Below are 12,035 nucleotides of genomic sequence, written 5' to 3' on the forward strand. Positions count from 1 at the left end.
CCGGATGAACAGTGGCTGGTGTATTCTCCTCCCTTTTCTCATGTCCACTATCATTTCCTTCGTCTTGTCCGTGTTGAGGATGAGATTATTGTCTCCGCACCATGACACCAGACTAGCAACCTCCCTCCTGTAGGCTGCCTCGTCGTCAGGATAATGTTATCTTTGTGGGAGGCGACACAGTCGTATGTGAACAGGGTGTAGAGGATGGGGCTGAGTACACAACCCTGTGGAGTGTTTGTGATGATACTGGCTGAAGTCCTGTTACCAATCCTGACAGACTGAGGCCTGCCAGTCAGGAAGTCTTGGAGCCAGTCACAGAGTGTGGGGTGTAGTCCAAGTGTGGAAAGTTTGTGGGTGAGTTTATGGGGGATGACCGTGTTGAAGGCGGAGCTGTAGTCGATGAAATGTATCCTTAGATATGAGTCTTTATTTTCCAGATGAGCAAGAGAATAGTGGATGGCAGCAGCAATGGCATCCGAGGTGGACCTGTTGGGCCTGTAGGCATACTGCAGGGGGTCAAGAGTGTCTGGTATGTTGTTCTGGATGTGGGCCAGCACCACTCTCTCGAAACACTTCATGATGATCGAAGTGAGTGCCACTGGCCTGTAGTCATTCAGGCCAGTGGGTGTGCTCTTCTTAGGCAGTGGGACAATGATTGTGGTAATAAAGCACGAAGGAACAACGCACTGGCCGAGGGAGAGATTGAAGATGGAGGTGAGCACATCAGCCAGCTCGTAGGCACATGCTCTGAGGGCCCGCCCAGGAATGTTGTCTGGTCCTGCTGCTTTGCGGGGGTTTATCTACCTCAGAGCTTTGTGTACCTGGATTGCTGAGACAGTTGGTGGAGGGGAGGGGGGTTGGGTGGTCCCGGTGTGCGTGGGCTCCCTTTTTGCGATGTAGCTGGGGGCCTCAAAGCGGGAGTAAAATGTTTTGAGGTCGTCCGGCAGGCTGTCTGTTAAAGTGATGTTATTTGTGTTATTTGTGGTGACCCTGTAGTCAGTGATGTGCTGCAGGCCTTGCCACATCCGCCCCGAGTCAGCAGTGGAATAGAAGCTGTTCAGCTTCTCTCTGTACTGCCTCTTGGCCGCTGTAATGGTTTTCCTCAGTCCATACCTTGCAGCTTTACACTCCGTCTCATTGGCTGATCTAAATGCAAGGGATCAAGCACGCAGCATGTGATGTACTTGAGTATTTATCCAGGGCTTCTGGTTTGGAAACTTCCTAATTTGTATGGTTGGCACGATGTTATCAACACAAGTGCTGATGTACCCAATCACATACTCAGCATAATCCTGTACACTGACGGAAGAGTCCTCCAGAGTGGCTGCAAAATGAACGCTTCAGCGCACTCCTGGCAAAATCTTCAGAATCTACCACATCTGGACTTGTTCAGCAACTGAAGTCAATGCAAGCACCCATTCGCAGCCTTTAGATGCGTTTCTAAGTTATTGTGCCCCTTTTAAGGTGACCCTGGTTCTTTATTTCTCGTACGTTGTGCAATTGATTGAAATCTTGCCTCTTCTCTCTTTCTTTACTATCTGTATTCTGTATAAACTTTGCTTAATTTAGTTTGTGTGTGTGTGTGCAGCCTACCCGTAGTTTCGTTTATTAAGCCATTATATCATTGTCTCTGTGTTTGCCACACACAAAATCAAAGTCACTTAAACATCTTGATCTAGCTATATCCTATTACTGTATACAGTTAGAAAAGGTTATTCTTTCTTGGCCATGAAGATAATTTATTTACTAGAATTGATTATGCTATCTGTTCGTTGGACAAACTGATTAAAAAAATCATACTATTAATTCTGCTACACTCAATTCTAAAACGTATCCATTTGTAATTAATTATAATTGGTTATAATTTCCCTTTTGAGCTAATTTGCTACATATCCCTTTAAACTTATTTCAGGAGGATCTGATCTCTTAATTTTATATTTTTTCTTACTCTTTCAATTCATTAAGATGCAAATTGATGTCAAATATTGTTTGTCAATTTATATCATGCATGAACATTTTAACTTATGAAGCTCTAGCGTTAGTTCTGCCGGGAAGACTCAATTGTTACGTAACTTATTACCTTCTCATCTATCCAATCATATCCTAATACTTTTGGTATAAAAGGTTGGTACTTACACACGTCTGAGTTCGCAGATGCTGTCGCTCCATTCACCTCCACCCTCCCCACCACCTCCAAGATGGGACCTTCCCTTCATCCTCCCCAACACCACCAAGACGGGTCCTTCCCTCCATTCTCCACATAACACCAAGATGTCTTTCTCCTCCATCCACCCCACCACCACCAGATGGCCCCTTCCTTTACTTCGCAAGGGGTCAACTGCGCCCCTGCCTTCGTCTTCAGATATGCAGAGTCCGAACCCTATTGCAAGCTATGGACGAGACCTACGCCAAAGAACTTGATTGCTTGCTGAGCTCTTAATAAATGTTAATTGTCACAGTATTTATTCTCTCTTGTCTTTCTGGTAGAACTGCCTCCTACTGATCATCACTGTAGGCCTACATTACAATAAGGACAATAAGATTTGTGCACTACGTTTTCTATTCAGGGGGTTTACAAAAATACTAGGCTAAATTATATTATGCTATATATTATACAGAACTCTAATAAGAGGATTTAGTAGTCAGAGAATGGATAGCTTTAGATAACTCTATAACTCACCAGGGGTGCGTTTCCCGTACAGCGATGTAACTCACTGCTTAAAGGGATAAGCAGTGAGTTGTGAGAAACACTCACAATTATTGCTTATTAAAGGGATAAGCAGTGAGAAACACTGCGCTGTTACACTACGTGAACTCACTCAGAGGCCCACACAGAAGAAAATTAATAGTAGAATAAAGTTGTTATTTTAGGGTTTTTTTGCGCACAAAAAGTATTCTCGTCGCTTGATAAACTTAAGGTTGAGCCACAGACATGGCATCTAAGGACTATATCTCATTTGTCTCAGTTATTTTGCTTTATTTACAGATTTAATAGGCTCGTTTTTACGAGCACGTTCATACATGCGCACTCTTTAAAAACGACGCTTTAAATCTCTTGATAAACTAAAAGAAGTAAATGACATATGTATGTATTCTAAATAAAAGATACAGACTGAATGCTTATTTGGCTCAAGATAAGGATTTATTGAGTCCAAATAAGCTCCGAAAAGCCCCCTGCGTGACCACCATTTGCCTCATGCAGTGCAACACATCTCCTTTGCATAGAGTTGATCAGGTTGTTTATTGTGGCCTGTGGAATGTTGGTCCACTCCTCTTTATCACACAGCACAATGCCACAGATGTCACAAGTTTTGAGGGAGCGTGCAATTGGCATGCTGACTGCAGGACTGTCCACCAGAGCTGTTGCCCGTGAATTGAATGCAGGCGTTTCAGAGAATTTGGCAGACCACGTGTAACCACACCAGCCCATGATCGTCTGAGACCAGCCACCAGACAGCGGCTGCAACAATCGGTTTGCATAACCAAAGAATTTCTGCACAAACTGTCAGAAACCGTCTCAGGGAAGCTCATCAGCATGCTCGTCGTCCTCATCAGGGTCTCGACCTGACTGCAGTTCGTCGTTGTAACCGACTTGAGTGGGCACATGCTCATTCGATGCCGACAGTGTGTGGCGTCGTGTGGGTGAGCGGTTTGCTGATGTCAACGTTGTGGATCGAGTGTGTAAGTGGCCACTGGAGGTCGCTAGAGGTAATGCATTCACAGTCAGGTCATTCATGTGACTGGGTTTTGACGCTGTGTGCCAGAAACCTGTATAGCTGATCGACATTTTCTCTCTCCTAAGTTCACTCATCTCAGATGCTCAGGAACATATGTAAGTTAACTCAGGTTGTGGAATCCTGGTGCTGTTCACTCTGCAATATTAATTAGTTTATGTAATTCGGTTTTCATGATGTTTTTATGACGTTGCTTTGTCTTATGTTATACATTTGTGTGCTGTTTAGTTCAGAGACCTTCAAGCTAGCGGCTAATTCATGAAAGCAGCAAGTCTAAAGTTTGCACCCTTGGTGAGCGGAGCGAGGTGTGTATTATTTGGCTCCATGTATAAGACTTTAGATGTAAAATGTCTATATTGACTGCTACTGAAAATGTTTTGTTGTGAATATTGTACCAGGAAAGCTGCATGTGTTAAGTGAGCAAATTATTGTTTTATGTGTTATTTTTGAACGTGTATTGCACATATACACAAATGCATGATGATGCACTGTAAAGGACGTGAGAATTTATTTGTAAATGTCATGCCAAAGGTTCATTAACCTGCTATTTGTGTTTACTTCTAGTTTTCACGGTGCTCATGCTGAATCTGAATAAAAGATTGCACCCGTTAGAGACTCTCTGCCATTATTAAGGAGCCAAGGGCTGTAACAGAGTGGCCCATGGTGGCGGTGGGGTTCTGGTATGGGCAGGCGTATGTTATGGACAACGAACACAGGTGCATTTTATTGATGGCATTTTGAATGCACAGAGATACCGTGACGAGATCCAGAGGCCCATTGTTGTGCCATTCATCCACGACCATCACCTCATGTTGCAGCATGATAATGCACGGCCCCATGTTTCAAGGATCTGTACACAATTCCTGGAAGCTGAACACATCCCAGTTCTTCATGGCCAGCATACTCACCGGACATGTCACCCATTGAGCATGTTTGGGATGCTCTGGATCGGCGTATACGACCGCGTGTTCCAGGTCCTGCCAATATCCAGCAACTTCACACAGCCATTGTAGAGGAGTGGACCAACACTCCACAGGCCACAATCAACAACCTGATCAACTGGTTGCACTGTGTGAGGCAAATGGTGGTCACACCAGATACTGACTGGTTTTCGTTTATAAATCTGTCCAAATATTAATGTAATTATTCAATAATCTAACATTCATGAATGACTGGGAAGATCATAGTCATGGAATTTCTTTCGTCAAAAATGTGTGAATCCTGAAAATACTAATGAGACTGTTGATGCAATGAGGTTTCTCTGCAGCTATTTTAAAAACAGAAACCAAGCGATCAAAATGCTTTTTGGTCATTACTCAGTCTTTTTCTTTTTTCTTTATTAGCTCTCCGACCGGCCATATTAACAGCATCATCTTCAGTTATTAATGAAACAGAGACAGTTCAGCTGAGCTGTGAGAATACTGAAGATCTGAAGATGGAGATGTGTTACTTTAACATAAATGGAAAAGAAAGTAACTCCGAACAGTTCTGTCAGCTCTCACTCACTGGATCTCAGATCAGTATTTGGTCAGAAGGTCAGAGGTCATCTGTGAGAATATCCTGCTTCTACACTGCGAAGATGTTCGATGTAATTGTACCATCTCTTGATTCCAAACCAGTGACAATAACAATCCAGAGTATTTTTTTATTTTTATTATGCATATGTTGAAATAACTTATTTATATACAACAGTAAAACTTAATCACTTTCCTTAAACAAATTAATTACTTTTATTTGTCCAATGATAGCCTCTACTGGTCAAACTTTGACAACTACCACAAAAACAAGTGAGTAACCTTATTTCTCAATATACCTGTAGAGGATTCTCGTAGAGCATTTCTGATATTATGTTATATTGTATGTCATACTATAATATTAATACCAGTACTACTGTAATTAGAGTTTTATTTCCAAACTAAATGCATCATTTGAATTCTCTTTGCATCTTCAACAGCGACCTTTACTGGTGAAACTTTTACAGACAAAACAACTTGTGAGTGAAGTTTATTTATTTTTTAAATAAAACATACTTGACATTGACAAGCATACAGAGGTATTTTGCGCATTTCACTTTAAATTGCATATTCTTCCCAGCTTACTTTTCGGTTTTTAAAATATATTTACATTATATTATTGTATGTTATATTGTATTAATACCACAACCAAATAGTTGTATTTGCAAACTAAATGCTTTCTTTTGACATCGCTTTGCATCTTCAACAGCGACCTCTACTGGTGAAACTTTGACAGCCAAAATTTTATTTAATTTTATTTTGAAAATCAAACACTTGACAAGCACACAGAGGCATTTTTCTAATTTCACTTTAAATTGCTTCAAAAATTATTGTTAGTTTATTGCACAGCTTTCCTATGTGACTATGATTAGTCAGTCGCAGGATTTAGCAGTCAAATATTGTAATACAGTAAAATTGCAGCTAAACTGTATTATTGATCATTGTCTCTGGCAACTGATAGGCTAATAGTTTCATATCTCTCATATCTCATCCCACTGACACACTGTTGATTCTATCAGCTGTTTTCATACCAGCTTCTGCTCTTCCTGAAACCACCAGAGAGTCAGAAACATGTAAGTGTATTATTGCTTTGATAAGAGAATATTAAATCTGTGTTAAATGTTAAATATGAAGAATCCTTTTCCTGACAATGAGAGCATCTATAAACACTGATGTCTGTAATAATTTTTTCTTTTTGTAATATTATTTAATCTGATATCTTTTCTGTTGCAGCTGTTCCTCATCCTGATCACATTCACTCTGAAGGTTGTTCATTCACTCACAACACAATACAAAACTTATATTCTGTATATCTGTAGAAACTAAAACACACCTAGGAAATTTCCTCAAAATTTAACCCCCCCAAAAATATGCACATAATATATCTGATTATATAAATATAAACAATAAATTCTTATTTTTGTCCTTTGACAGTCTCATGGCTTTTAGTAGTGCTGGTTTTCACTGGTATTGGTTTATTTCTGTCTGGACTCATGGGATTCATCTGTCTCTGCCACTCTGCCAGTAAGTACAATGTGCAAGTATAGTTATTCATAAACTGAGCTCCATGATAGAAAACATATAATAATGATAAAGTGTATCTGTGCAGGTTCTGATGACGTTCTCACAGAGGTGATCTACAGCTCCTGTCATGTGGAAACAACATCTCTTAACTTCCTCTGTGTGCTCCGCAAAACATGAATGAACCGTTTCTTTTCTTTACTTCTTGCATCTCTAAAGAGAAAAAATTATTTGTACAGAAAGAATGATAGTATATTTACAGTACCGGTATATAGCTACTGAATTCATATACTGATCAGCAAGCCAAGGCAGAATCTAACCTTTTCCCACATTTTGATTTTGGGAGAAAATTTATTTTATATTGGTAAAATGTTAAACAGAGCTGAAATCATCTTCAAGTCATCTCAGTTCAGTGATGCAGATTCACTGACAGATTTGAAGCTTAAAAAATATAAAATCTAATTGCTATAGTTTTTTTAACACTTTTTAATCAACTGAGTGAAGTTGCATTTTAACTGCAGCAAACTATTTAACAAACTTAGCATATAATGCTCGAATTGTTCAGTTTGTATTCATTGTAAAAAAAATAATAGTAATTTTAACTGTAAAAGACTGTAAAAAATGCCATGTTAATTGGCCAACATAAAGTTTCCTTACTATATAGGCATATATACATGAAAAATGTAATAGATCTAACCTGCATTACATTCATGTAATTTTACAGTAAATTATTAATATTGTTACATGTGCCATTTCTGGAAGTAAAAAGAACAAATCATCTTATAATTGACAGTGAATTAGTATAAATTAATTCCCTGTGTGACACTTTAAATTTGATGTTTTTTAATAATTATGTTTCTTTTAGTTTTTTGTTCTCAGTTATGTACATCAGGGTTTTATGTTACATCTTATGTTATTAAATTAATGTTTATTGCCATATTTTAGTGTGTGCATGACACTGCGTTCACCTTCTATTTATTAGTATTTACATCAGCTTGTGGAAGCTACTTGTGATGAACTTTAATTCATGTGACTTTCTCTTTACTGCTAGTGTGTTATTATGGTGGATGCCGGTAGCCTATATGTTAAAAGTGCAAAACAGATTTTAGTATTTCAGTAAAAAAGTTACCTTGATAAGCGAAATAAACCGAAAATTCTCGGGACAGCAGCATGTGTCCAAATCTTAGTCTTAACCGTTCATCAGAAACTATCTGTAAACAGGTGTAAAATACCGACCTTGTTCTTTAGGGTGATTAACTCAAACTAGGGTTGCCACCCGTCCCTTAAAATACGGAATCGTCCCGTATTTACAAGTAAGATGATGCGTCCCGTATCAAATCAATAAGGGACGCGATTTGTCCCGTATTTTACATTAGGCCCACATATAGTTGAATAAAAACATAAGGATTTTGCAGTATGGATAATAGCAAATATAAAGAAATCAATTTCTTAGTAGAGAAGCTCATTGCGTGATTGCATTTTAGCGTCTTTGTTTCTATAGCGACATAGTCTCGTGAACATGCGCTGTAAACCTGCACGTTTTTTAACCCCTTGTAGCGCTGTTCGGGTCTTTGACCCCAAATGACGTTTGCTGAAATAAATAAAACATTATATTTGTCCAAATGATGTGAGACTTTGCACAGTTGACAACACTTAATAAATTTGAATAATATCTGTTTTTTATGTTAGTGTGGGGGGAAAAAAGTCACACTTGTGTTGTTTCAACAAAATGTCATTTTGAAACATAATAGTTTTTTTTTTTGGATTTATAGTTTTAGGAGGATTTATTATATTTTTTTTACTTTAGGCTATATAAATAAATATTTTGTAAACAAAAACAGTAAAAAAAAAAAAGTTAAATTCACTTTATAAAAGACCCACATTTCTAACGTTCATGGATATAGATAATTTGACATGGTTTAGTGTAAGATTTTTGCCCATCTTTTGGAAAATGCTGTTTTAAAAGTAAAGAAATTATCACTTTAGTAGATGGCTGCAGAGCTACACCATTTGCTATTTGACTAAAATACATATTTTCAATAGCTTTTAGTTGGATTCATATCTACATATTATGAAATCACAATTATAACAATAAAAGCATAAAAAAGTTGAGCATTTTTTGGGGGTGGGGGGTGGGGGGGTGGGTGTCCCTTATTTTGCCACACTGAAGGTGGCAACCCTAACTCAAACTGACAGGTATGCTAATTAAATGAATATACATGGCAACTAAGGACTGGCGTGAACAAAGGAACACAGGAAACAAACAAAGTCCATGAAAACGAAAGGACAACAGGCAGAGCGTGACACATTATGTGCGTCTGTGAGCCAACAAAAAATGTTACCTGTGGACCAGATCTGCTGAACATGTTGTCTCATGAAGTACGTTCATCTTCATACTGTAGTTCTGACTGCACAAGCATTAAACTGTTGTGGTCTAATGTGTTACTTCCTAATTCACCCATTGTGTGAGTCTCTTCTCTTTTCACACTCGCTGTAATGGAGTTGTTCATCTTCATTGTTTTTCAGCTCCTTATGGAGGTTCAGTCTGACAGTAAGTGATCTCTATTTAATTTTGATTAAATACCAAATGTCCTCAATTGCAGTTAAAAAAAGTTTGATTTATTTCAGCATGAGTGATCAGTACGGTTATGTTTCTGTTGAGCAAACACATGACCTCTCTGCTTTGAGGCATATTCATTTTTTTGTTAGCAATTTAATTACAATGTATTAACCTGATTGCAATTACCCGATTAAGCTAATGTTTGGGTGAAATAAGAATCTATATTAATTGGTCATGTTCATGTAAATTAGTTCTTTGGAAAATTTACTGTAGTATTTATTTACATCTGCATATGTCATTATAAAAGTTTACAGCTACAGTATGTAAGATTTTAAGCCACAAGAGGGCGCTGTTTCCAACAATAACAAGCTTGAAGCTTGTTGACGCTATGAAGGAGTGGAACGATGGGAGATGTCGTTTTCAACATCCAGAGACGTATGGAATTAATGAATCATGAGGTAATTTATTAGTTTTTGTATTACCTGTACTTCTGAACGCGAAATTTTTTGTCATGATAATGAATTAACTACAAGGAACGCGAAATGTTATGCTATATTATCCTGTTACAGCTATTTGTCAAATGATTTGTTAGGTTGATGCTGTGTAGTTTTAGGATGTTTATAGTTAATGAAGTGTTGTTTTACGTGTTCAAACCAATCGTAGTAAAATTTAATTTGAACGGACATTTGCAAGTAATGGCTTAATATTTTTTAACAACAGATATCCGATTGTATTTAATTGCACTGCCGCCAGTCTCGGTAACGGACTGGCCGGCCAATGTGGGCCGGCCCACCTGGTACACAAATATATTAAAAATAATGACGGAAATCATAATAGGCAATTACATGCGTGGGTGCGGGGACGCGGCCGACAATTTTGTATAATTTATAATAACGATATATTGCATCACGATAGTGTCTTGGGTAAGTGTGCCATCATATAACGTGGGAGACCCGAGTTCGTGTCCCAGCTAGAGGAACTGTACTGATTTTGACCCCCTTCTCTCTCGCGAAGCTCTCTCCATCTCGAAAACGCCACACCGATATTTATCCTTGTTTTATTCCTCCGTTTGTCACACATTCTGCGTGTATCCCCATATCATATGGACGCTTACGTTTTGTTGGCACTTCAATAACTTACTCACCAAAGAGTAATCGTGATCCATGATGTACACAACGGCTATAACCACCACTTCCGCATTTGTCCACATGATATTGCGGAAACCAAGGATAGAGCGGATATTGCGTCACTGACAGGCGACATTTTTTTCGGGGACGGACAATTATTTAAAATAGGAATTTCTCTGAAATAAAAAATCTTTGGAGACTTTTGGGATATTGTAAGTACATAACTGCAGGAAATATATCACACTGGCCAAGTGATTTTTGGATATTTTATTACAAAATTGTTACATATTGTATCTTTAAGGCCCGATTTCACAGACAGGCTTAAAGGATAATTCCGGTATTTAACACCTTGAGTCTATATTGTAGTTTGTTTTGGATGAACAAGAGTGGTGGACAACATTTTTTTGACAATGGTTCCTCTCTCGAGTTTTTGACTATAAAAGAATTGGCTATGGACCCATTTAACATTGGAGTCAATGTGCATGTCCGAAAATGTCATTAAAACAGCCTTTAACATTAGTTTTCAAAACTGTGCAACTCACCGAGTGATTAGTGATGTTAGTTGATGTTCCAGAAACAAAAAGTGTTGCGAAATACAGTTTCTGTCGTGTTTTATTCGTCATTTTGTAAAATCTCATTGAATTCTGTTAAAGGACTGAGTGCTCGTTAATATAAATGTGCTACCGGAAACGGAAAGGGGGCTGTTTACATTTGGTCGCTGTAGTCTTTTTGCTCGCTTCCGTTTCTCATGAGGCTAGCGAGCAGAGCAACTGTGCTCCGGGAGAGTAAGCGAAATAAACAAACAACCGTGACCACTGACCAGTGCAATATGAAGTTGAACTCGACTGTGACCGTGAGTGTCCCGCGAGACATAAACATCGGTTATCGCCATCAAGTGGTCGGGAATGTGCTAACGCCTCAGATTCAAATATTGAGCGGAAGTTACACGGTTGTGAAGTGTCTGAAAAAATAGTTCCAGTATAGCAAAATAAACGGATTGGAATCATATATTGCGACGATATATTGTTTATAATCATCAACGAACACCACTAATCACTCGGTCAGTTTAACAGTTTTGTGAACGAACATTATTGGCTGTTTTAATGACATTTTCGGACATGACCATTGACTCCAATGTTAAATGGGTCCATGGCCAATTCTTTTATAGTCAAAAACTCGAGAGAGGAACCATTGTCAAAAAAATGTTGTCCACCACTCTTGTTCATCCAAAACAAACTACAATATAGACTCAAGGTGTTAAATACCGGAATTATCCTTTAAGATTAAGCCAGGAGTAGGCTTTAGTTAAATTAGGACATTTAAGATTTTTTTCTACATGTGCCTTAGAAAAAAAAAAGATTTTTTTTTTTACAAAATAATGGCACTGACATATTTTAGGATATGTCAGTGCAAGTTGCTTTCAGTTAAGACAGCTCAAACATGCATGTTAGTCTGGGGCTTAAGTCATGTCAGTGAAACCAGCCACTATTTATTTAAAGGTTAAACCAAACATGGACCATAGTTGGAATATGATGCATGTAAACGTGGTCAAGAAGAAGATTTAATGATTAATTTGTCT

At 38.3% G+C, this 12,035-nt stretch overlaps 1 protein-coding gene across 2 annotated transcripts; it reads left to right on the forward strand.

Moving 5' to 3' along the window:
- The first annotated feature begins 5,083 nt into the window (after positions 1-5,083).
- Positions 5,084-7,505, forward strand: LOC306990860 (uncharacterized protein). Of its 2 annotated transcripts, none has more exons than XM_079598167.1 (4): positions 5,084-5,371; positions 6,482-6,514; positions 6,683-6,772; positions 6,858-7,505. In XM_079598167.1, the coding sequence occupies exons 1-4, from the start codon at positions 5,170-5,172 to the stop codon at positions 6,947-6,949; spliced, it is 417 nt and encodes a 138-aa protein (XP_079454293.1). In that variant the 5' UTR covers positions 5,084-5,169; the 3' UTR covers positions 6,950-7,505. The 2 variants fall into 2 exon arrangements, 1 of the variants encoding a protein (XP_079454293.1); XR_013795954.1 differs by lacking the exon at positions 5,084-5,371 and adding an exon at positions 6,034-6,321.
- Positions 7,506-12,035: the final 4,530 nt, after the last annotated feature.

The sequence above is a fragment of the Phoxinus phoxinus genome (genome assembly GCF_949152265.1).
Source record: "Phoxinus phoxinus genome assembly, chromosome: 22".
NCBI lineage: Eukaryota > Metazoa > Chordata > Actinopteri > Cypriniformes > Leuciscidae > Phoxinus > Phoxinus phoxinus.

Bases quoted from the DNA above. Each gene is read 5' to 3' on its own strand.
- LOC306990860 (XM_079598167.1), top strand. From the start codon at position 5,170: ATGGAGATGTGTTACTTTAACATAAATGGAAAAGAAAGTAACTCCGAA. The intron at 5,372-6,481 runs GTATTTTTTTAT...TTTCTGTTGCAG, and splicing joins AGTGACAATAACAATCCAGA to CTGTTCCTCATCCTGATCAC. The intron at 6,773-6,857 runs GTAAGTACAATG...GTATCTGTGCAG, and splicing joins CTGTCTCTGCCACTCTGCCA to GTTCTGATGACGTTCTCACA.